The following is a 22,684-nucleotide window of genomic DNA, read 5'->3' on the forward strand; positions in this document are numbered from 1 at the left end:
ATTTCTGCTACAGCAGAGCTCCTGCTATGGACCAGCAGCCTGCTGTCCTGTGCACTGTCCCAGCATAACAGACAATGTCCTCGATGCGCAGAATTTACTGTCTGAGCAGAAGGCACAAGAGAGGAGCTCAGGACATACAAATCTTGCAAGCTGACCAGAAGACACAGTGTGAAAGGTAGATATGATAATTCTGTTTCCTTGCTGAAATACAATACAAAGAGTTTATATTCTTCATGATTTCTTGTAGATGCAGACATATTTCCTGTCTGGTTCACTTGCAGCTCACAGTTCTTTCCAGTGTTTGAATGAGTTACGAAAATGATATGTGGCTGCTGCCTTTCTGCATCTTGGAAGGCACAGTGTTAAAATGGCAAATTATCTGGTTTGATAGAGGAATCGTGGGCTGGCAGGTTCAGTTTGGGGTCTGGAAGCTGACCTAGCCTTTGCATTTTCCAAAGAAGGAATGTTTTTAGGTTCCATTAAAGTCACAGTGAATTAAGCAAATCTGAGCCAAACCCTTCTAATGCTGCAGTTCTTCAGTTCAGTGGGATTAAAAACATTCTATCAACAGCAGAGGGTACACACACAAGGAGCAGGTTGGGTGAGTGGCCATTTTCATATTGTTGAACTAGAGCTTTTAAATGGAAGATCCTGGATGAGCCACTCACTTTACTGATTTCTGGAACCACATAAGTTCGCAGACCTCCAGGACTGGTAGACGTCAGTACCCTGGACCAGTTTTGTCAGAGATAGACAAATTTGCGCTTGTGACCTTGGTTTAGAGACTAGTTCTGCTGGTGCAAACAGCAGTGTGCAGGAGCTTGTGCTGGCCACTCAGTTTCTTGCTTTGTCACCGCTCTTTGTAAAATTACTGTGGCTGTATTCATCCAGGAGAAAATCTGTCACAGTGAGGCTCCCCAAGGCAGCCAGGAGTTGGCTGTAAATGCCACTGTTGTGCCCTGAAGTGTTGGGCCCACTGAGTCTGAAGGCTGTGTGCTGGTCCCCGAGATGATGGTCAGTGGAAGAAGTGTGTCTAGTTTGAATCAATGTACAGTTGGGTGTTACCAAACTTATCATTCAGAGATCCTGGACTAAAATGGAGAAGGCCTTTCCAATGCCTAGGTACGGCAGCTTTCTCGTGTTGAGAAAACATATCACTGGATCCAGAAACAGTGAAAAAGGAATACAAAGCTTTCTGGGTCATTCTCTGCCATGAGTAGTTAATACACTATGACCACCAACATGGACTGACCAGAAGCACAAGGCAGGGGAGACTGGATGGGCAGGAGGTAAGTGTACAGATGTTAACATCCTCTGTTAAAGCATGTGGACTTCCCAGGTTGCCAGTGGATCTCTTTATTACAAAGGAGTTGTGAATTGGTGTTGGTAACTCTGAACAGTGTCTAGAAGATTCCCTCAATCTTTTATCATTCTGTTTTCCTGTGATTTCTGTCACTTTCAGGTAAATGGAAGATTTGGACACTAACTTAATCCAGACACGCAAAGCGTGTAGAATAGAGCAAATGGTAGCAAAATGGCTTCATCGCTCTCGGGATGGTGCATCCAGGTAAACATGTTTTCTGTGAAAGGAATATCTGTTACCACCTTTGATCAGAGACAGCACAAGCTTGTTCCCAACAAACAGGGGCAGTTGCAGGTTGCAGACCTTACTCATTGTTTCAGTTGTTCTTGGGAAATATGCATACAGTTGTCACTAGAAAAAGTAGTGTTTTTAAGCATCTCCCTTTGTTTCTGGGGACAGATGTTCCTGCTTTCACCCGTACTGGTTTTGAGCCACATCTGCAGAAAAGCAGTACTGCTCAATGTGAAATGTGCTTTTCTTGAAGATCGGGTTGTACTTCTCTTTGTATCTTGCTGTTGGCCCATGTTTTTAGGGTAAGACTGGGTTGCATTTACAAGGGATCCTGGCCCACAGCTGCTTTACTTCCCTAAGGTCTGTGAATCAACATTAAGCTGGACTGGATCCTGGCAGAAGCAGAGAACTGTAAATTCTCTCGCTGCCTTGATGGGTAATGGTGTTGCTGTGATCTGTGCAGGTCAGGGCTTGCTGCAGGGCACACCTGGAGTTCTCCCTCTGTGTGACCACTGGGCTGAAAGGGTTGTGGTTACAACCAGCTGGTGCCACTGGTGTGATGTCTTCGGCTTTCTGTGGAGCCTGGGGGGGTCACTGCTGGCCTGTGCAGTGCTGGGTACCAAGGGTACTCTTTGTGTACTGGTGCAGCCCACTGGAAGTGGGGGGATGGGTATGTGCATGAATCTATGCCCCTTCAGTGAAGAATCTTCTGACTGAATGTTTATTAATCACCGGCTTCATGTCTTACAGGGGCAGAGTGTCTGCGACCGAGAGTTCCAGTGATGGCAGTGGCCAGCCTGCCAGCCGTGTCAAACTTACTGTCACGGTATACAAAGATTTGGTCCTCCACCACTACGGCTTTGAGATTTGTCCAAACCTTCCTCTTACAATTGCATCTGTCACTGCAGGTAAGCACCGATTCCTCCCCCTGCAGCCACAGGTGTGAGAAGCCTGAGCTGTCCCAGATGGCCTTAGTGATAAACTCCTGACAGGTATTTATGAGTTTCTCGGATACCTCTGGTTGGCATGTGATCCTTGAATAACGAGGGCAAAAGCTGATGTGCCTGTGGTGTGCAGAGTGCTTGAAGATCTACCTGATTGTGATGGCATGGAGGAAATCTGAGCCAATAGCAGCTTCACTGCTAATCCTTCACCTGCACTTGGACACAACTGACCTTTAGGGATGCAAAGAGCTGCTTCAAAGTTCTTTCTGGTGTTTTATATGAAATTCACAGGAAAAATTTTATCTCAGAGGTCTTATTCTGCAGTGGCCCTGGTGATCTGTTGTTGAAAGTGCTCTTTGGGCTGTGGTGGTTTAGCCCCTGCCGGGGTCTGAGACCACGCGGCCGCTGTCCCTCCCCCACAAAGGGAGTGAAATACAAAGCCCCAAGACTGAAATAAGGAAAGGTTTAATACAACAATGCAATAGCAACACAACCACCAACAACAATAACAATAACAGTAATAGTGATAGCAATGAACAGAGCAAAATAGCTACCAAATACAGCAGTTTGAAGCACGATGTACAAAACCACGAGTGCACCGCGCTCCGCGCCAGGAAAAATGTGACCTGCCAGGATGTGACGTCCGCATGGTATCTGAATAACCCGGCTAGAGCTCCCCCCCACTGCTGGGGAAACTTAACCCTATCCTGGTTAAACCAGGACAGGGCTTACAGCCCTGCAATGCAGAGAGGATCACTGCTAGTTACAGGCAGCCCAGGTGAAATTCTGCTTAAGTCAAGAAGATCAGCTCTTCCAGTTATAAAAGGGAGCGATATAACTCTGCTTTTAAGGTGGCTTGGGAGGTTTGAATCAAGAACTGTGAATCTGTTTTTTATTTATTTTTTTAATGGGTACACAAAAATGGCTGCTTTTTACCTGTTGGTGTGAGTGTGACAGCCAGAGAAAGACTGTGCCTGAGCTGGGCAGGTGGGTGTTGTGGGGAGGGTGGCTGGAGGGCTGGCCTGGGCTCTGCCTGTCCAGCTGCCCATGTGGGCTCTGGCATCCCCCGTCTGCCTAGGGTGGGATGTTTAACATAAAGGCACTATGGTGTGGTCTGTCTTTTCACAGTGCTTTTGAGTGAAATTTTCTCTTTATGTCCCTTTCCATGTGAAACGTGGCTAAATTACCTGAGAGTTTTGGGGTCTGAGAAGTGGGGAAGGAGGTTTTCTGTTGCACTTTTCTTTTTTCCTAATCAGAAAGGATCAACATTCTGTTAAAACTAAGGCACAAAGAAAGCTGTCCTTTTAAGTCCTGTCCGTTGCTGTGGGAGCCCACGGCTAAAAGCCCTGTGTTTAATTCCAAATGATTGTCTTCATGTTTTGCCTTTCACGTATGGCACCTGGTGCCAGGGTCTCCCTGAGGGACTGGTGGCAGGTGTTGGTTGGGTGTGTGGGCTCTGGCAGAGAGGTTCAGTAGTGTGTGTCGTGGTGGAGCTGGGGTCCGCCTGCTCCTTAGCCCCTTGGATCCTGTGGCTGCTACTCTCCTGGAAAGCAAAGCTCAGAAACCATCTTCTTCCCTGTTGTGGGTTCTCCCAGCACACTGTGGTTAAGGTGACCTCCTCTGGGCTCTCCTGGGTGGCAGAGGGGAGTCACTGTGCTGGGAATCCACCCGCACTTCCCAGGGGTGCTGCAGACCTTGGGGTGACCGTCGGTATGCTGGGAGCACTGAGCCCTGGCCCATGTGCCGCCTGTAGTCAGCTACTGGGATGTCACCCTCAGGGCCAGGCCAGGGTGTGAATCCTGCAGAGAGGGACCCCTGAGCTGCGGGAGCTGCTCAGGGCCCTGGGGCCTCCACGGGCCTAGGGCTAGCAGGCGGGCAAAGGGAAAGGCAGTGCTGCTACCCCCAGTACTCCTGTGGTTTCCTGAGGGCCTGTGAGCCCTCCGGCTGCATCCTGGACTAGGACTGTGTGGTGGGCTGTGACGAGGAAAAAGATTTGCACAAGGATGATTTTCTGTGATGCAGGGGCAGCTTGTGGGGCCAGAAGAGCCTGGGTGAGGCGGCATGGACACGGGCAGTGGTACACCAGCTGTCATCAAGGCCCAGCGTCCTTTGGCCCCTTTTTATTTTGCCATCCAGAGGCAGTTGGTGAGGCGTGTGGGTGCTGGGTGGGAAGAGGAGCTCGCAGTGGGTGTCCCCCGTGGGGGGAGGTCTGCTGGTGTGGTGCTGTTGTGACTGACAGTGTGCTGGTCACCCACAGGGAGCACCGCTGAAGGGAAGCTGCAGCCGGGTGACCAGCTCCTCCTGATAAACTCCACCGCGGTGGACGACGTGTCTGTCGAACGAGCAGCTGACATCATCAGGTGTGGTCCCGCATGGCCCATGGGGACAAGGCAGCAGAGGCCTGAGAGGAGACGTGCGGGGACCGGGTCTCACCGAGGGCTGCAGAGGAACCTCTCCATCTCCTGGGGTGCTGTGCTCAGCGCGGGCCTGCCCCACAGGAAGGATGTGGCCCTGTGACTGAAGGGCACAGCAGCCCAGGAGAGTGGAGTTCCCAGCTTTCCTCTGCCGTGTTGGTGCCTGGCTGAGAACCTTCCCTCACGGGGGGATGGGGGAGCCGAAGGCCTCACCGGCACCACCTGCCATGACAGTGGGAAGGAAGGCGTGGGCAGTGCTGACCCTGGCTGACTGCATGTCTCTGTTACAGGGAGGCTGGTGACGAGCTCCTCCTAACCATCCTGCGCTGCACGTCGGTAAATGGCCTTTCTTCAGCACTCTCAGCACTCCCAGCAGCACCCCCCCAGAGCACCATGGCCGGCAGTGTGGCTCGCGGGGAAGGTGGGGTGGCTGGGCTGGCATGCAGGACGCGAGGGCCTGACCAAAGCCATGAGGGAGCTGCGAGGGTCCTCTGCTTTCACACACGCCCTTTGAGGAGGTTTTGGGGAGAACCAGCAGTAACTCCTCACCACTCCCCTGGGTGCAGGGTCGGCGTGGCTTGCAGAGCCAGCCACATGGAGAGGCTTGCGAAGCAGTTTGAGCACATGGTCCCCGGAGCTGGAGGCTCCATCAGGAGCTGTGAGGGCCCAGCAGGCTCCGCAGGGGCCAGGAGGCCACAGTGACTGGAATGCAGGCAGGTCTTCTTGGCAAGCTGTGGCCAGGTCACAAAGAACAGCCTGGAGTGCTCTCCATGTGCTGGGGCTGTCTGGGCCGTGGGGACCCCTGGACACGACAGTCAGGAGTTGAGGCTGCAGGCCCAGCACCCGCCTTAGGTGCTCCTTGGAAGCTCTTACGGCTTTCCTTTCCAAGTGCTGGAAAAATTTATCCCTTTTTCTCCAGGCTCCATCTGGTTAAGGGCTGGGACCTGGGTGTGGATCATACTTAGGGAGTAGAAGCAAAGTTTGAGTACAAAACTTGGTGCTGATGGCCCATTCCTGTAGCATAAAATTCCCCAGAAGGCATGTACTGCCGACGTGCTGTGTTTGTCCACATGATTTCAATGTGTGTAAAAGCTGAGCTGCAAAGCAAGGACAAAATTGGGTTTGTGTGCTTTTTGGCTTCTTGTGATGTATGAAAGTGGCCTGAGGGGGATTTTCCCCCCGCTCCAGAAAGCATTTTGGGAGTGTGTTTTGTTTGTTTGGAGGTTTTCTTGATTTTGATTTATTCTTAGACACAAGAAAGATTCCTTCAGAAGAGTTACTGGAGCTCTCAGGCTTAAGGTCATGAGGTTTCTTGGCTGTTCAGTAGAGGTACATTAAAGAGAAAATTTCTTAAATATATTTTTCCTGCTCAGAGTTTTCCATGTGTAGGCATTCAATGGATGTGCACAATGCCAAAGTAACCAGAAAAACTTTAAGCAAACCCACTGAACAGTGGCTTCCTTCTTTTGTTAATCTGATCTCCCTTGCCTACTACACTGGCCGTAAGTCTTGCCAGTGCTTGATCTGGCTCTGGAGATAAAAGTGAGAGTTGGTTATGCAAGACCTGAATGCCTGCCTAAAGGGGGGAAATGCAATGGCTTTTCAGAGAGAAAGGATTTGGAAAACCCTTCACAGGATTTGGAACACCCTTCACAGGCCTTCATGCATTGTTGAGAAGCAAATGGGGCACAAACCCATTTTTGTTTTTTCCTTTGCAGGTCACCTCCAAATACAGCCAAGGCTGATCTGGGGTTTGGGGTTGGCTCTTGCCGCACTCTGAAGGCAGCTGTGCTTAGAGCTGAGAGGTAAAGCCTCCCATCAACGATACCAGACCCGCTGCCGGGGCTGCTCTGGCCACACTGGAAGGGATGTGGGTGGCCTTGGCCCTCCTCAGGGCAGCTGCGGGGCATGATGCTCTGTACAGCCTGGTTCTGTACAGACTCTGGCAGGGCTTGCAGGCTAGGCACAGACACTCCTCCCTGCCTCCCTTCCTCTGTCCTTGCCAAATGGCCTTGGGGCGAGATGGGGCTGTGGCAGTTTGGGAGGCACCTGCGCCTCTGGCAGGAGTATAGAAGTTGCTCTACCTCGAAGTTGTCTAGGAGGATACTGAGGGCCACTGCCTCTGTTCTTCTTAGGGAATATTGTGCTTTACAGGAGCAGGATGTTTGGGCACAAGAACTCAGTGGTTCTTAGGCCCATGTGGTGTCTTGTGAGCTTGGTAGGCCCCCGTCATGGTGGAAGCATCATTAAGTGACAGCGGTGCAATGAAGTTAAGGTGGCTTTTTAACCTTGAGCAGTTTTCTTAAACATTTGCAATTTGAGAGTATGCTCTAGAAACCCCAGCTGAGCTGGGAAGTGCTGTGTACAGGGCTGTGTTTTTGTGATACACTGACAGGGGGTTTTGTCTGTCACTGCAAGGCACTCTGCATGTGTTGGTTTACGGTGCTGTGTACTCCCACTGCAAGCCAGCTGTTGGTAGATTAACAGTTGTTCTGCAGGGTCCTGTCTTCATTGCAGGAGTTGGGGAGATCCTCAACACAGCAGCTGGTTAACATGCAATGAAATTAGGAGTGTGTACAGCATGTGTTGCACATGTGTCCACTGGCTGGATAGCTGGATTTGGGTTTGGTCAAAAAGGCCCATAGGAAGCCTGGGGGCTGAGAGACTCCTAACCTGTTCTTGTAAGTGCGAGACAGTGTGGTGTGAGCAGCTTCAACAAGGGCCATGACCGCACACCTGTCTGTACTGTGCACCTCTGCCTCTCGTACATGACTGCAACAGACTGAGCCGCTAACCAAGTGCTGTTGTTTTTCCAGGGGGGGCCTAAGTCATCATTTCTTACTGCAGAGAAGAGGGCAAGGCTTAAAACAAACCCGGTGAAAGTACGGTTTGCAGAGGAAGTGCTGGTGAATGGACACACGCAGGTCAGTGGGGCTGTGGGGCAGTGGGGCAGTGGGGCTGTGGCCATGGGCACTGTGTGCTGGGAAGAAATGGATCTGTCCTGTGGACAGATGCCGGGCTGGGTTAGCGTGGCCAGGGCCGTCAGAGTGGCTGCACCTCACTGTGCTAGTCTGCCCTGGATGTACATCCCAGCATCTGGTCCCAACTTGTTTCCTAGGCTCACGGGCGATCGGGGAAAGTGCTGGCATCTCCAGAGAATTTTATCTTTGATTTGCTTACTTAGACTAATGGAAAATACCTGCATGTACTGCTTTTGTCCTTTTACCATCAGGTGAACTTTAAACCAGCATTACACAGCTGTGGGATGTAGCAGTCATCTCCTGAGGTGCTAATCTCTCCATAGTTAGCCTAGACTGAACTCTGGGCATGACAAATCCTAACCCTAACGAAGAGTGGTGATTCTTACTGTCCACACCAGGCTTATTTGCTGCCAGAGTAGCTGGGGTATCTCTTCCTGGCCTTCAGCAATGTTCAAGTAGCATTGTGTTCAGAGAGTTTGGTACTGGTGACTTTGCTTTGCTGTTGGATTTGACATATGTTCTCTAGTTGATAGGGTTACAGCTTGTTGTGCTTCATATCCTTGTAGAGGATTTCCACAGAGCGTTCACAGCTGCCTCCATAATCGACCATCTGTCAGCTGAGCCAGTCTGTTCTTATGTGCAACGAGATCATGGCTCACTGGAGGAACATTGTAGATTTATCGCAGGGTTTGTAGCACTGGTAACAAATGATCTGCATAGATACGGGTCTGCCTGTCGCAGAAAAGAGCAAGCAGTGAGAACACTTGTAGCTTCCCTGAAGTGCGAATAGTTGTTAAATGTTTCCTTTTTCTTTCTGTGTAACTTACTAAGCTCAGTGTGATTGGGATGGACTGGGGTCAGTTGGAAATCTTAATTCTTGAGTTTTCCTTTTTCCCTTTGGAATGAAAAACTTAAGTGGTCAAAATCCCCCACTCCAGTCCCCTACTCATTAGTGCTGTCCAGATGTCCAGGTCTGACCAAATCTTGCTTCTTTGCACTCTGTAGTGATGATGAGCCAGCCACTAGGCCCTTTTCTTCTCTTCCAGGCTGTCTCTTGTTTTCCATCGTTGGTGGTGGAGAGCTCTCCTGACCCAGCTCAGGCAGAGCCTTCCCTGTGGCTGGTGTCTCCTCTCCTGCTCCTCACCAGGGCAGAGGTGCAGCCAGAGCTGCCATGGATGTCACCAGCCTATTGGACAGGTGCAGTGTGAAGGCTTTGGCACCTGTGCCTGATTCCAGACGTGTCAGGACTCCTTCTCCTTCTCCGGCCTGCTCTCCAGAGCAGGAGAGGGTCAGGTGTGACTCCTGACACGTTTGCCAGTCAGTCTCTCTAGACTCTAGGATCCTTTCCTTCCTGCCAAGTTGTTGCCATATATGCTAAAGCTGCTGCAAGGCTTGTCTCTGCTCCACCAAGGGCTGTGTTCACATCACTCAGATCTCAGTGAAAGGCTAGTCTGGGATCCTGGCTGAGCATTACGGCAGCTGGGCCACCTTCGCTGACCAGAGAAGCCAGGACTGGACCCCTCGTATGGTCAGAAGATGTGACACACAGGCCACAGAGCTGACGAGGCGGGGAGCAGGGAACAGGATGAACGTGCTCTGGAAGTGGTCCCAGGCAGAGGTGACTGAGAGGCCTTGGGCAGGGCTGGTCATGACATACAGCCAGACCTGAAAATGCCAGCAGTCTCTACTTTTTCTTACAGCTAGAGGTTCACACTGCTATCTGCTTCGGAACTCCCATGGAGCTGTTTCAGCCAGAAGTTGGGTGCTGGTGTTGCAACATTTGGAGCTCTCAGATCTGTGCCATTCACTTACTGATTGCAAGGCAGGTCTTGAGAGGTCTGAAGAGGGCACTTCTGGAGGGGATACTGTACTCTGTGCTTCCTACAAAGCCTCTGTTGATATTTTGCTAAGTTAATCATACCTGTGCAAGTGCAGGGCGGGGACACAATCAATATACAGCTTGTGATTCATTTAATGAGAACATAAAAGTAAGAGAAATTCATTTGGGTGTTGAGGTCTCCCTGGTGTTAGCTTCCCTTTTCACCACTTGAATGTGAACCCTGTTTTGAACAGTAAAACATTAGCACAAAGGAAGAGTAAATAAATTTGTTGCACATTTATGACTTCTTTCTGGGAAAGCACTGTTCACCATAGACAGCAGCTACTTTGCTTGAGTGTTTCAGAACTGCTCTCCTTTCAGCAGACTGATGTATTAAGACAGCCAAAATGGATGTTCTGGCCCTGAAAAACTGCAAAGCCTCTTGTTTCAGTAAATTGCCATCTTAATGGAGCATTGCTAAGTGATCTTTGTGGCAAGTGAAAGGAACGCAGAGGCTGTCTTTTGCAGTTGAAACCTGAAACTCCAGTTTTTGAACATAAATTGTTAATAGGCCTCAATGCTATCCAGCATCCATTTTCTGTTGCAAACTTATTATGTATTTCCGTATAACTGAATGATATGCAAGAAATGGGTCCCTCAGGATCCTCAGGTCAGCATCAGTCAGTGTATTATTAGAAGCTGTGGGCCTAGCTGTAACATGGAATAAATCAACCTTGCACCAGACAAAACAGGAGGGGTACAGCTGCTTAAGCCATAGCAGAATCTTTCAGAATTGATTCACAGTAGCCTATTAGAACCTGCAGAAAAGGAGAGAAATCCCATCCGGGTGTTCTGACCAGCTAATTGGATCTGACTGGGAGAGTGGTGATACTTAACTTGTATTTGAATTTCTGTATAGATTTCAAGTTCTGATGTGTGCTGGCTGTACAAGGCCCCATTCATATGATAACCTGTGGCTGTGGGAGCTACCAGAGAAAATGTGCAGTTGGTGTAAACCAGCATCACTTTTCCGAAATTGATCGAGGACCCAAAGCCTGTCAAAGATGTGATGTGTTGTGCTACTCAGCATGGAGGAGTTAGAGTTTGGGCTCAGGAATAGGGGCAGTGTTCACTCTTTTATCTCAGTGTTGACTATAGGCAGCTTGAACCCCACAAAGCAGGGATGGGAGGAACAAGGAACGAGATTCATAGGTGTTTTGTGTTCTGGTAGTACTTCAGGGTATATGGGCTCTCTATCAAGAGGGAGCAAGGTTGTGGGATTTATAAGGTGTTGCACAGCGATGAAACATAGGAGAGACCATCGTAGAAATGCCATTCTCAACCTTGGGACTGTCATGACACGTAAGTAAACTCTTTTAAGATTGGACGAATATGCTGGTCCAAGAACATAAGAAAGATAAGCTGAATGGGAAGTTTAAGGGCAGAGAAGTAAACTTTCTCAGCACTGAACAATAGGAAGAATAAGGCTGAAAACAAGAAGGCAGGTGCAAATGAGCTCTACTAAAGGAGTAAGGTGGAGGGCCAAGAGGTGCAGTTCTAGACAGCCCCAGAAGGACAAAGACCAAGTTCCCAGACCCTTCTCAGAGCACCCAGTGGAGGTACCTTTGCTGTGGGAGTCACTGCCTTGTCTAATGCATTTGAGACCTATCTCAGGAAACTCTGGTGACATCATCTCCAGTTTGGGAAGCCCCAGAGTCACAAACCTTAGGGGAAGGCTCAAGAAAAGTACCACTGCATGTTTAGCTGAATCCTGCAGCCTTGCCGTGGTGTGCAAGATTTGTTCATGGTAGCATGGAGGGTTTGGGTAGCTCTTGATTTGAAGCCATGGCTGCTGCCAGTGGGAGAGTGTCAGTGTGGGGATTAGCATTGCCTGGTGCCCGGTAATGGGAAGATGGCTTTTCCAGCAGACATCGCTGCTTTTCTGGTAATGAGCAGGGAGAATGGCTCTTAGCTTTCAGTACCTGCCAGATCTGCCTGTACCATGTGGAAACTGAACAGTGGGCGTATCTTGGGCCATGTGCAGCTATTGCACTGACTGGAGTTTTATGGTAAAGGCATTTGTTATGATCGCTTTCCCTTGTTCCGTGCCAGAAGCATAATCAGGGAATAAAGCCACAGAAGAGGATTGCAAAAGCAGAGAAAGATTTTCATTTATACCAGGATGTGCTGTGTCAGGCAGTGCAGACTGGTGCCCGGAGGCTTAATGTCCAGGGATTAGTGCTGTTGCTTTTGTTCTGCAGGGGAATTCTCTTCTTTGTATGCCCAACGTTCTCAAGGTATACTTGGAAAATGGACAGACGAAGGCTTTCAGGTTTGAGACCAGCACTACTGTGAAGGTAATGATGCGTGGTTGTTTGTCTTTGTTCCCACCACCTGAATTCAATCCAGTAGCAAAAACACATGCAGTGGAACTTGCAACATCTTGGTTGTATTGGCCAGTTAATGGGAACTGGATTGCCTGCTGATGCTGGGCGTGCTGGATTTTCCATGCCCTTCCTGCAGAGAAGGTGTTGCTTTGATTCACCTCGTTTTCTCAGCAACCAATTTTCACAGAACTTGCAGCAACTTGGCTGTGAGACCACTATAGCTTTGTGCAGTGTGATTGAAGTTGGGCAAGAGAACAGGTTGGTGGGGGACTGGCAGATAGGCAGCTGTCCACACAAATGTTGCTTTCCTTGGAAACCAGGTGGCAGAACACAGAGATAGTTTAATAGAGCAGTGACAGTGCACATCCCTGAGAGGGAGAATGAGTTTCCTGGCTTGGAACCTGGACAGGAGAGTCCTGGTTTGGATATCATGTAAGCTCAGCAAGTGGAATTGTGCCAGTTGTTACTTAAAGTGCCTTTCTGTGTTACCGTAAATTCGGTCTCAAAAGAAACCTCTAAGACTTAGTTTGAAGTTTTTAGAAGGCAGGCATTCTTTATTGCAGCGCAGGATGCACGGGGGATCATTCCACCTAACATGCATGCCGAAAAACAAAATCACACTTACTATATACAATAAAAGAAATTAATATTCATCTAATTTCCGAGAAGTACACACCTATTTCGAGAGGATCTAATGCATATGTTAATATATTGCACAAGTGTACTAAAATTTGGGGTAGGGTCTCTGAGGGGCTTCCATGGGTGTTTCCGGTGGTCTGTGGTGGTCCCTAGTGGCTGTTGAAGAGGTGTCTCTTAGTGTCCTTTCCGTGAACTCTGAGTTGTGTCTGTTTTCATATAAGGCCTCGTCTTGGCTCATTGCTTTGTCTGTAAAGTTTTGCAGCTTTCTTATCTTTGACTACCACAGGTGTCTGTTGGTTTCTCTGCCCTCCCCAGGATGTTCCCATCACAGTTGCAAAAATTATGTCCTTGAGCACATTCTTGTCTGAGGCCCCTTGCAGCAATTAGCACCAACTGCTTGCAGGCATCAGCTACAGGCATCATCTGTGTTTCAGCATCATTTCTGCACTGGTGGAAATGTTCCCCTGGAGAGACATGAAAACTGATGAACCCCTTGAGATGGAAAAACACTACCACCTCCCTAGGATCAATTGTGCTTGGAAGCATTACAGACAAGTTAGTGCCATTCTTTTCAAACTACAAGGTGCTGCTCTCCAGAACCATTAATCTGGCACTTTCCATAATTGCCATGTTTAGACATAGGCTTAAAACCTTTAAGTTTTTCTAGCCTGATCTTTAGAGTTGTTCAGTGTTTAAGTTGGAGTTAATAAGGTTTTCCTATGCAGGGTGATTGGAGGCCGTAATGTCTTTGAAGGATATATGATGTCCTTCAGCAGTGCAGTTACTGTGGAAAAGATGCATGATGGAGAGACATTCTGGAGTTGTCAGGCTGAAAGAATATTAAGGGGAAAAGCAAGGAGATGTTATTATAATGCACTGAAAACTTTCCTGAAAAAGAGAGAGTTTATTGTCTAGTTCATCCAAACTTCACAAAACTGTTGTGGTCTCTCATGCAAGTAAGTCCATGCAGGTCTTGTGCAGGGCAGAGAAAAAGAAAACCATGAAATAAAGCAAGGAGGTAGTGAGGGAAGGGGAGATAAGTTGTAAAGAGAGATTTGCATGCCCGCCTTCAAGGGACTGATTTCTAAAACATGGATTAGCTCTTCATGTTTGACTCGAGTTCTTCACCTCTGACTTGGAACAAGTTTTTCCCTACTGGAATTGAGTGCAACCCTCACCAGTATCCTCCAGAAACACTCAGACGAGGAAAATGCTTCCTAAGTCAGTTGTTTTTGAAAGTTCCTCTGCTGTTTGAGAGATCCTTGCTTAAAAGTGAGATGAGTCAAACATTTATGCTTATCTCAAGAAGCTTGAGCTAGTCAAAGGAGTTCTCTTTCCATTTGTACTCAGTCAGGCCCTATGTAATGTTTTCTGTTTGTCAAAAATAAACCTAGTTATTTCCATGTCAGTATTCCAACAGAATTCTCCATACAACTGACACACCAGTTTCAGTCAAATTTGGTAAGATTTTTACAATTATGCTCTCAAATTCTTGTTTGTTGATGGGGAGAGGTGTTTTTCACCAGTTCTTTGTAGTTTCTTTGAAAGGTGCCATAGAGTTGTAGAAAGCTAGAATGGTTAGCAGCAGACATTCGGATCAAGAGTGACAGAAAGTGCTCAGCACCACCAGACTGAAAACTGTAAGGCCAACACTTTCAGCATGAAGCAGCCCAGGACATGCAGCTCTAGGAGCTGGATTTGATGCCTGTTATACCTTAAAGTTTGCGTCTTACTGTACTGTTACCACAGCAAGATGCAGTTTCCCTACCTTATCCTCCTGATCTACTGAAATGTGTTGTCCTGCCTTTTTCTGTGCTTCCGGTGCTTCCCCTGCAGCTGCCTGGACTCTTCCCTACCAGCTGGCTGGTGTCAGTGGGCATGGGTGGCTCTGGCCACCATCCTGCCAACTGTCTGCCTGGCTTATGCTTTTGTGGCTCAGACATCCAGCTGGGACAGCACAGCAGCCAACTGCCGAGCCTGTGCTTGGTGTCCCACGGAGGTTACCATCTCCCGTGCTTCCACTTCTGATGAACTTGCAGGCTTTAACCTTGAGACCTCTGTGGTTTGTCTAAGTTAACGTGTTCATAAGTTGTCAGTGAAGAGGGAAAGGCAGTATGTCGTGTAGGCACTGGTTTCCTGTGAAACAGCACTAAAAATTTCACTCTGTGTGGCAGCACCAAGCATGTTCTTGGCTGCAGAGAATTTTGTGTCTGGCCACTGCTCTTTCAGTGCTGTCCCACGTGGCTGCCAGTGGCAGGCTGGAATCCCCCACGTTCATGCAGTGTGCTAGCAGTGCTCAGCAGCTGTGTCTCAATTCTGTTTGTTTGCCTTCCCTTCACAGGACATTGTTCTCACCTTGAAGGAGAAGCTTTCCCTCCGGAGCATCGCGCACTTTGCCCTGGCTCTGGAGGAGCAGTACAATGTGGCAAAGATCCACCTGCTGCATGACGAGGAGCTCATCGAGCAGGTGAGCCGAGCCCTCGCTCGCCTGTGCGGCTGTGCTGGAGGACACCAGCACGAGGAGCAGAGAGCTCATCTCTGCTGGTGTCCCAAGAGGGAGCAAGCTGGCCCCCATCTCCTCAGGTGCCCTCTTCATCTCTCTGCCTGTGACAGGCGTTAATTACTGCTGTGTTCATCGGAGCCCCCAGAAGAGTGGCACTTCTGGAGGTGTTGCACTCTGCTTAGAGAGCCCACAGAGCAACCCCCATGGGCTGGTATTGCTTGGACCATGTCGAGCAGCCGAGGACAAGCATGCTTTGTGCCACCCGTCAGATAGGCCCAGCTAGAGAGGACTACTTGAGACAGTCTCAAAACAGCTGTGTACCCAGCTACTTACAGTTTCCTAGGTTGTCGCAGAGTTAACCCAGTCAGGTGCCACTTTGATTAAATTCTAAATCAAAAGTTTGTGTCCTGCAAACATGAGGTTAGCTCTGTTAGTAATTCTGTTGCTCTGCTAGTAATTCTGGGGTAACTTAGCTTGTCAGAATGTGCCTACTTGGGAGGTTTGTCTCCGTGCTGCTGACTTGGTTGGTTGGTGAAGTTCAGTAGCTAACACTGCCCAACCTCTGAGCGCACGTGCCTGAGAATTTCTGCTTTGTTTCAGTTGGTGAGTCTGTATGGGATTTGCCCAGAATAAAACATGCTGATATATAACCCAGGGGTCTTAACATTGTATTGACATTATGATGATGATCCAAGTGTCTGTTTGGGGCTACTGTATCTTATGACTGAATTTAAAAGCAGAGAAGCTTGCCTCTTACTCTGTCATTATCATACGTCCTTGAAGCCTCTGTCCTGATTATACTGCAAGTATATGAGATCAGTGGATATTTAATGTAGTTTTGCTGTCAAAGGACTTCCAAACTACCACAGGGAGAAGCAAAAACCAGAAGAAGAATTGAAAATAGAATTACAAACACTAGCAATGTCTCCTTGTATTTGATAAGGACAATGGCTAATCTGTAGCCATCCCACATGCCAGTAGCTTTAAATGATTTCTGTGAGCTCATACAAGCCAGAGGCTTACTGTGCATTTATGAAGGGAAGGACTGCAGCAGTAGTGTGGCATGATGCTGTTTGTCTGTTGCAGGTGGTCCAGAAAAGAGAATCTCATGACTACCGGTGCCTCTTCAGAGTTTCCTTTGTCCCAAAGGATCCCTTAGACCTCCTACAGGAAGACCCAGTAGCCTTCGAATATCTCTACCTGCAGGTGAAATCAAGGCATTCTATGCTTCAGGATCTCTTCTCACCCAATTCTCATTTCTGCTTTAAACCAAAGCATACTTCAGGCCAGTTCAGTTACATGAGTGTGAAATGCAGAACACTTAAGAACAGAGCATTTGGATTCAATTTGCCTTAAATTGTTAAATCAACTTACATGCTTGGCTTTTTGGCAGGATGAGTTGAGATGAGCTGGGTAGCGCCCTTTATTTGATACACAGTGGTCATATCAGAGGTCTTATCCTGACTTCTTGAGCTTCCATCATCATGCTAATTCTGCTCTGTTTGTTCCAGAGCTGCAGCGATGTGCTTCAGGAAAGATTTGCTGTGGAAATGAAATGCAGTGTGGCATTACGTCTGGCTGCTCTGCACATACAGGAAAGGATCTATGCTTGTGCTCAGCCGCAGAAAGTATCCTTGAAATACATTGAGTAAGTTTCTGAATTTCTGTGTTCAGTAGTGACTAGGCCTGGCAAAAGAAGGAGCCAACTAAAAGTGGCATCAGCTCTATGTTTGCCCAGTGTTTAGCTCTGGATAAAAGACTGTCTCTCACCTAAAGAGACTGCAGTTTCTTAGTTGTGCCAGTCATTTTAGGGCAAAGTGGCTTCATGAGCCTCCCTGTCTTTATGCTGCTGAGCTGCATGAATAATATGGAGAGTATAACATCTGGGCATGTCCCTAAGCAGAGGGAGGTTCTGGGCTGTAGCTGGAGCAGGGACATGAAATTGCAAATTTCACATAGTTATGGTTACCCAGGCTGCTCCTGCCCGTACACTAACATTTGCATGCAGTACTTGAGAGAGAGGATAGTCATCAACTTTGCACAGCCAACGCTTTACATCTCTTCATCCGGCAGAGCTGTATCAGAAATAACTAATTTCAGTGTAAGTGATAGGTCCTGTGAAGTTATGGGATCTGCAAAAAAATACTGAAAAATGCTTTCATGAGCAGCAGGTGTGCTGTGCTGCATGTCAGTGCTGTTAGACCCCACTTGCCCTAAACAACAACCCTGCTTTAAGAACTTGTGATGAGCCAGTCGTTAAATAACAGACATTTGTGTGGTAACTGCCCCACTAAACCTCCACCAGCCCGTGCAAGCACCACTGATTGCTTGCATACAGCCACACATACCTAGCCATGTGCAGTTCATAGGGAGTGAGAAGTGGCTGCAGACAACTGCAACATTCTTAGTTCATGGATATTTAGTGCTTGGGCTGAATAAGCTCTTCAGCAGAACAGATGGCCCACATTTTTGGGTCTAGGGAACTGAAGGTGTTAAAATGTGATCTTGTAACCTAAGTAAACTGAAGATAAAGACAGAATCTTCATCCTCTGGGTGGCAAGGACAGATTGGGACTGTTATGCTGACTAAGCTTATAGGTTGTCTCCTGTATAACCAGGTGAAAACAGGCATTCTGCCTGAAAGTGGGTGTTCCTCCAGCCCCACGTCCTGACCCAGTAGAAGTGACTCTGAGCGAGGCAGTCATGTTGCTTGAGCTGTCCAACATGCTGCAGCAGCCGGAGGCGCAGTGTGCCCTGGGCTGGCGTGGTGCCTTTACCCTTCTCTGCCTCAGGCCAGCTGCCCTTCTGCACTTCGCTGTGTTGCTGGGGGACAGCACAGCTGGGACCCCTTTGCTCCCTTCCCGTCTTTTCTGGCAGGAGGGACTGGGGAATCGAAAACTTCATCTCGCCAACTTTGCTTCGAAACATGAGAGGGAAGGACATCAAGAAAGCCATCAGCTACCACATGAAGCGGAACCAGGTGCTGCTGGACCCTCGGCAGAAGGTAGTGTGCATCCCCTGGCTTCGAGGTGCCTCCAGGATGGTGGCAGCGTCTCTCAGGGCCAAAGAGGCAACGTCTTTCCTCTGTGGGTCTCCTCTCTGTGGGACCACTTGGGGCTTTTCTCCTGTCTTTTCCTCTTGTAACGCCCTCTGCTCACATGCACCCTGATTTCCCTCATCACATGTTCAGTTGCAGTTTGCTTGTGGGGTTGCCAAGTGGCAAATGTGGTAATGTGGGATCGTCCTGTACAGATCTGTTACCTATCCAGACCAAGAGAGATGGGCTGGTCACATACTAAGTCCTGTATGAAAAGATCGTCTTCTAGCCTATGGGCTACCTGGCAAGCCTTACCGTCTGTCACGTTTCTAAACAGTATTTCTCCTCTTGCAAATTGAAGCACATGCTCGCTGCAGTCCAAGTGCGCCTGAGCTACCTGCAAATACTCGGAGACCTGAAGATGTACAATGGGAGGATCTTTAATGCCACCCTGATGGTACGAGTGCTGTTTGTTTATATCATTGGATTTTGGCTTACTGTCTTACTGCCTTGCTTTGCAAATCTCTTTTGGCAGTGTACTTGGACAATAGCTGCAAAGATAGGGCACAAGAAGCAGTTTTAATCCTTTTTCTTCACCAGTGGGTAAGATCATGTCTTAACCAAAGCAAACCCTATCTAAAGCAGAAATGTTTAAATGTTTTTCTTAGTTGATTGTTGGTGTGAGACTAGCAACCTGTTACTGAGTCTCCTTCCCTGTCTTTGCTTTGGTGCTCATAGAAAACGTACCAGTAGCTCTGGTGATGCTGTTTCAGCCAGCTCCAGTCACACCACTTTTCCCTGTCCTGGGACACCATGATAAATATTGGTAAGGGACTCTGCTAGGGTAAGTCAGCATAGTTCTACTGAAGTGAATAACATACCAGTCTACACAACAATTATGCATATTTTTTCTAGTTGAAAGTTGTGACTCTTCAGACAAGCTCTGTCTATATTTTTTGTATGTTGTAAAGTACTTAAGAGATCTGGGGAGGTTTCAAAACGAGATATTGGCCACACTTAAACCTTACTGTAAAAAAGAACACTGCTGTTTTCACAAGAGATTTCTTGGGGGTTTTTTTTGCCTGTCCCCTCTTGGATCTGTACTGAACTGTGGGCCACAAGCTGTTTTGTATGGAGAGCTGAGCAGTGTAGGATGGTCTGTACCAGAGGAGGACCTTACTGATGGGTTGCAGTAATGTCTAGGTTTACACTTGTGTGCAAATTGAAATATTTCTGCCAAGTTATGTGGGCATTGATTCATTTTTTTTAAGTGTCTGATCCTAACAGAAAGTGCTGACATTTCTTCCAAAACCAAAAATGCCTTCCTGAAGTTTCTAGCCAGCTCCAGTAGGTCTCACTAGGTCCATCTGGTGCAGCCCGCCAGGTGACACTTCTGATAGCAGCCTCCTGCTGACCACCTCTCCTGCTAGATGGCTGGTGCATCTCTGGGGCCACCTGCCCTGGGGGCACAGGGAGTCTGGCGGTCCCGAGGCAGAGAAGAGAACGGCTGGGAGCAGGTGACCTGACAGCCTGTAAGTAATGAGGGGCTCCCTCTGCAGCTGGTGACAGCCCAGTTGTACAGAGAGTTCAGTGTTAAGACACCACACAAGATCGGGTGGCTGAGGAGTCCCTGCCCAGTACATATGAATAGGTTCCTGCTCAGGTTTTGGCTACAGATTTAACTTTTCCCCCTACAGCTACAGGACAGAGAATCATACGTTGCCTTGCTGGTGGGTGCCAAGTACGGCGTGAGCCAAATTATCAATAATAAGCTCAACATCATAGCAAGTCTGGCAGAGTTTGCAAACATCAGCAGGGTGGAGCTTACAGAGGAGTCTGAAAAAGTGAGCATGGTGAAAATCTACCTGCAGGATCTGAAGGTAAGCGGTGCTTTCCCAATGGCCAGCTTGTGGCTGTGTCAGGGCCGGAGAACAAGTGGGGAGTCATTCACACCATCTATTCTTCTCAAAATCTGGCATTTAGCTGATGGTGTCATCAGTACAAAAGGCTTAGAACAGACTCAGAAGGGAAAGCTTGAAGGAAGCATACAAAATAAGGGAAGAAAATTGATTCTTCCTGTTGTCCTCCATCAGTGAGAAATATCAAAGAAACAAAATGCAAGAAAAACAATTTCTCTTCTTTCTCTGTGCTTCATGCAAAGCCAGAGTGCTCTGCAGTAAGGGTGATATGGGAGAAAAGGAATGTCTTGAACGTGCAACGTGTTCCTGCAGGTTGTGGTACGAGCAATATTTGTCCATTCTAATATTTTTTACTGTTTTCTCCCCATCCCACACCCCAAAAAAAGCTGCTGACTCTGCTGCTGGAATCAAACAGTGCAAAGGATCTTGTCTGCCTCATCACTGGCTATTACAGACTGTTTGTGGATGCAAATGTCTCCATATTTACCTGGGGAGAGAAAAAACAGCAACTGCACCGTGTCTCAGCTGAAGAAGGTTTAAAAAGAAAAGCTGTTTTTTTGCCAAGGGATGGGGAGAAAGTGGGTGGATCCTCCAGCAATTAGAGGCATTTTTCCCTCCTGGGAATAGCATCATGCTCGAACAGTAGCCCAGGGGTGTGCAGTGGCACTTGCAGATCATGAAGACTGCCAGCCTTGCTGCTGGCAGTGTTGGGTGGTTTCCATCAACCCCAGACACTCGGGCAGGGGAGGAGCAGCGGTAATGGTCAGCTCCTCCCAGAAGTGCAGGCAGAGTGCCTGCCGTGGAAATGGCAGACCTGTCCCTGAGCGCTCGCGCTCTTGTTACCAGCCTCCTGAACAGCTTCCCCAGGGCTGGCGTCCCTGGGCCTGGAGATGGGGGGTCTGTTTGCCGTGCTGCCCTGTCCCCTGTCAGGATGAGTGCCGCCTCGCAGGGGTGGCAGGCTGAGCCTTCAGGCAGTGAGTTCATGGCTGCTGTTCTGCAGCTGCCTCTGGTACTGCTCTGCAGTAAAACTGGGCGAAGCAGCCAGGAGGGACCCGGTTACAGCCCTGCAGGGTCATATTTCTTCTTCGCTTTGTTTGCTAAAGAGCAGGTGAGGGCAGAGCTCTCTGGGCCTTGAGGCCCTCCTGTGCAGACAAGTTCATAACCCTTGTCTGACTGTTCCTCCTTGCCACTGCAAAGGACAGGCTGATAGATGTGTTTAATTCCCAGGGTATGAATCTCGAACTGGCAGTGACTCTGAAGACTCCTGGGAGCTGGATTCCTCCTCAGAGCATTGCCTGGACACTCCTGTCGCATACGGCAGTGCCCATCCTGTGTGCCACAAGGAGAAGCTGGGAGAGCTCTGCAGCCTGGAGGAGGACAACACAAAGGCCCGAGCTGGAGGGAGTGACCAGTGTGATGGGGGTGACAACGCAACCGACAGCACATCCGAGACTTCGGATTCAGCCAACACGGAGAGCCGAGGGTTTAAGACAAGTGGCTCCAGTGACTCTATGGATGCACTGGAGGAAGATGAGTTGGAAGCTTGCTCTTCCTGCAGGCCAGAATTCTTCCACTTCTACACACCAACAGTCCAGGAGATGAGCAGCTCAGACAAGAGCTTCTTCCCCATTCATGCTGCAGGAGGCTCCAGCAGCACAGAAACCAGAGACTACTTCTGCTTCTTGCAGGTGCCGCATGCAGAGGGGCCGGGGTATGAAGACAGCCCCTCCGAGCAGAGAGGGGAGGATGTTGGTGCCTCTGTGCTGGAGACCAAGCTGTCTGAGAGGAACACCATGGGCTACTACAACCTGTGCTACAGCATATCACCTGCAGGCGGTATGGAGAGGAGCAACGTCAGTCACAGCCCTCAGAGAAGTCCCTGGAAAGATGGGTCTGCCCGGGAAGAGGCACCATGTGGAGCAGAGCGGGTGGCAGAGGCGAGCGACCTCATTTTGGAGCCACCCCCAGGGTTTGGTGACACCAGCTCTGAGGAGGAGTTCTATGATGCTGCAGACAGGCTCAGCCCTCCAGATGCCCTGGCAGGTAAACCCTCACCCACAGGCTGCAGGTTGCTGCAGGTTTCCTTCCTGCATGTTCAGGCACAAAATTGTAAATTCTGGAAGTTTTTATCATCTAAATATTCAGGCTGGGAGTTTCTGATAATGTTTCTATTCAGTGTTAATAAATCTACAGCTGTAGGCAGTGCTCTCTGTAGCTGCTGCTTATATCACCAAATTTTACTTGAGAATGATAGCTGTACCTGCAGTCCGATCAAGGGACGCCATTAAACAAGGGGAGACTATCTAGCACCCTTCAGCACTAATCCTGAGCTTCAGTCTTTGCAGCCACAAGCCCTGACTCTATTTTTCTTGAGACAGCTGATTCCAAGTAGGTGCTTGACCCATAACAGAAGTTTCCTGTGGCACTTGGGAGCCAGGCTTTGCTGCC

At 48.8% G+C, this 22,684-nt stretch overlaps 1 protein-coding gene across 6 annotated transcripts in view; it reads left to right on the top strand.

Moving 5' to 3' along the window:
• The window catches only part of FRMPD1 (FERM and PDZ domain containing 1), a 27,749-nt gene continuing 5,065 nt past the window's right edge, over nucleotides 1–22,684 (top strand). For 4 of the 6 annotated variants that reach the window (XM_074856735.1, XM_074856736.1, XM_074856737.1 and 1 more), the window contains exons 1-15: nucleotides 1–175; nucleotides 1,463–1,567; nucleotides 2,345–2,502; nucleotides 4,796–4,898; nucleotides 5,243–5,288; nucleotides 7,769–7,876; nucleotides 12,014–12,109; nucleotides 15,120–15,245; nucleotides 16,368–16,487; nucleotides 16,793–16,929; nucleotides 18,158–18,284; nucleotides 18,679–18,774; nucleotides 20,015–20,197; nucleotides 20,623–20,770; nucleotides 21,464–22,279. In XM_074856735.1, coding sequence (XP_074712836.1) covers nucleotides 1,467–1,567; nucleotides 2,345–2,502; nucleotides 4,796–4,898; nucleotides 5,243–5,288; nucleotides 7,769–7,876; nucleotides 12,014–12,109; nucleotides 15,120–15,245; nucleotides 16,368–16,487; nucleotides 16,793–16,929; nucleotides 18,158–18,284; nucleotides 18,679–18,774; nucleotides 20,015–20,197; nucleotides 20,623–20,770; nucleotides 21,464–22,279 — 2,365 coding nt within the window. In that variant the 5' untranslated portion in view covers nucleotides 1–175; nucleotides 1,463–1,466. Of the gene's footprint in view, nucleotides 176–1,462; nucleotides 1,568–2,344; nucleotides 2,503–4,795; nucleotides 4,899–5,242; nucleotides 5,289–6,616; nucleotides 6,758–7,768; nucleotides 7,877–12,013; nucleotides 12,110–15,119; nucleotides 15,246–16,367; nucleotides 16,488–16,792; nucleotides 16,930–18,157; nucleotides 18,285–18,678; nucleotides 18,775–20,014; nucleotides 20,198–20,622; nucleotides 20,771–21,463; nucleotides 22,280–22,684 lie in introns of those variants that run through there. The other 2 variants (XM_074856739.1, XM_074856740.1) reach the window with 2 other exon arrangements.

The sequence above is a fragment of the Strix uralensis genome, chromosome Z (genome assembly GCF_047716275.1).
Source record: "Strix uralensis isolate ZFMK-TIS-50842 chromosome Z, bStrUra1, whole genome shotgun sequence".
In the NCBI taxonomy this organism is placed as follows: domain Eukaryota; kingdom Metazoa; phylum Chordata; class Aves; order Strigiformes; family Strigidae; genus Strix; species Strix uralensis.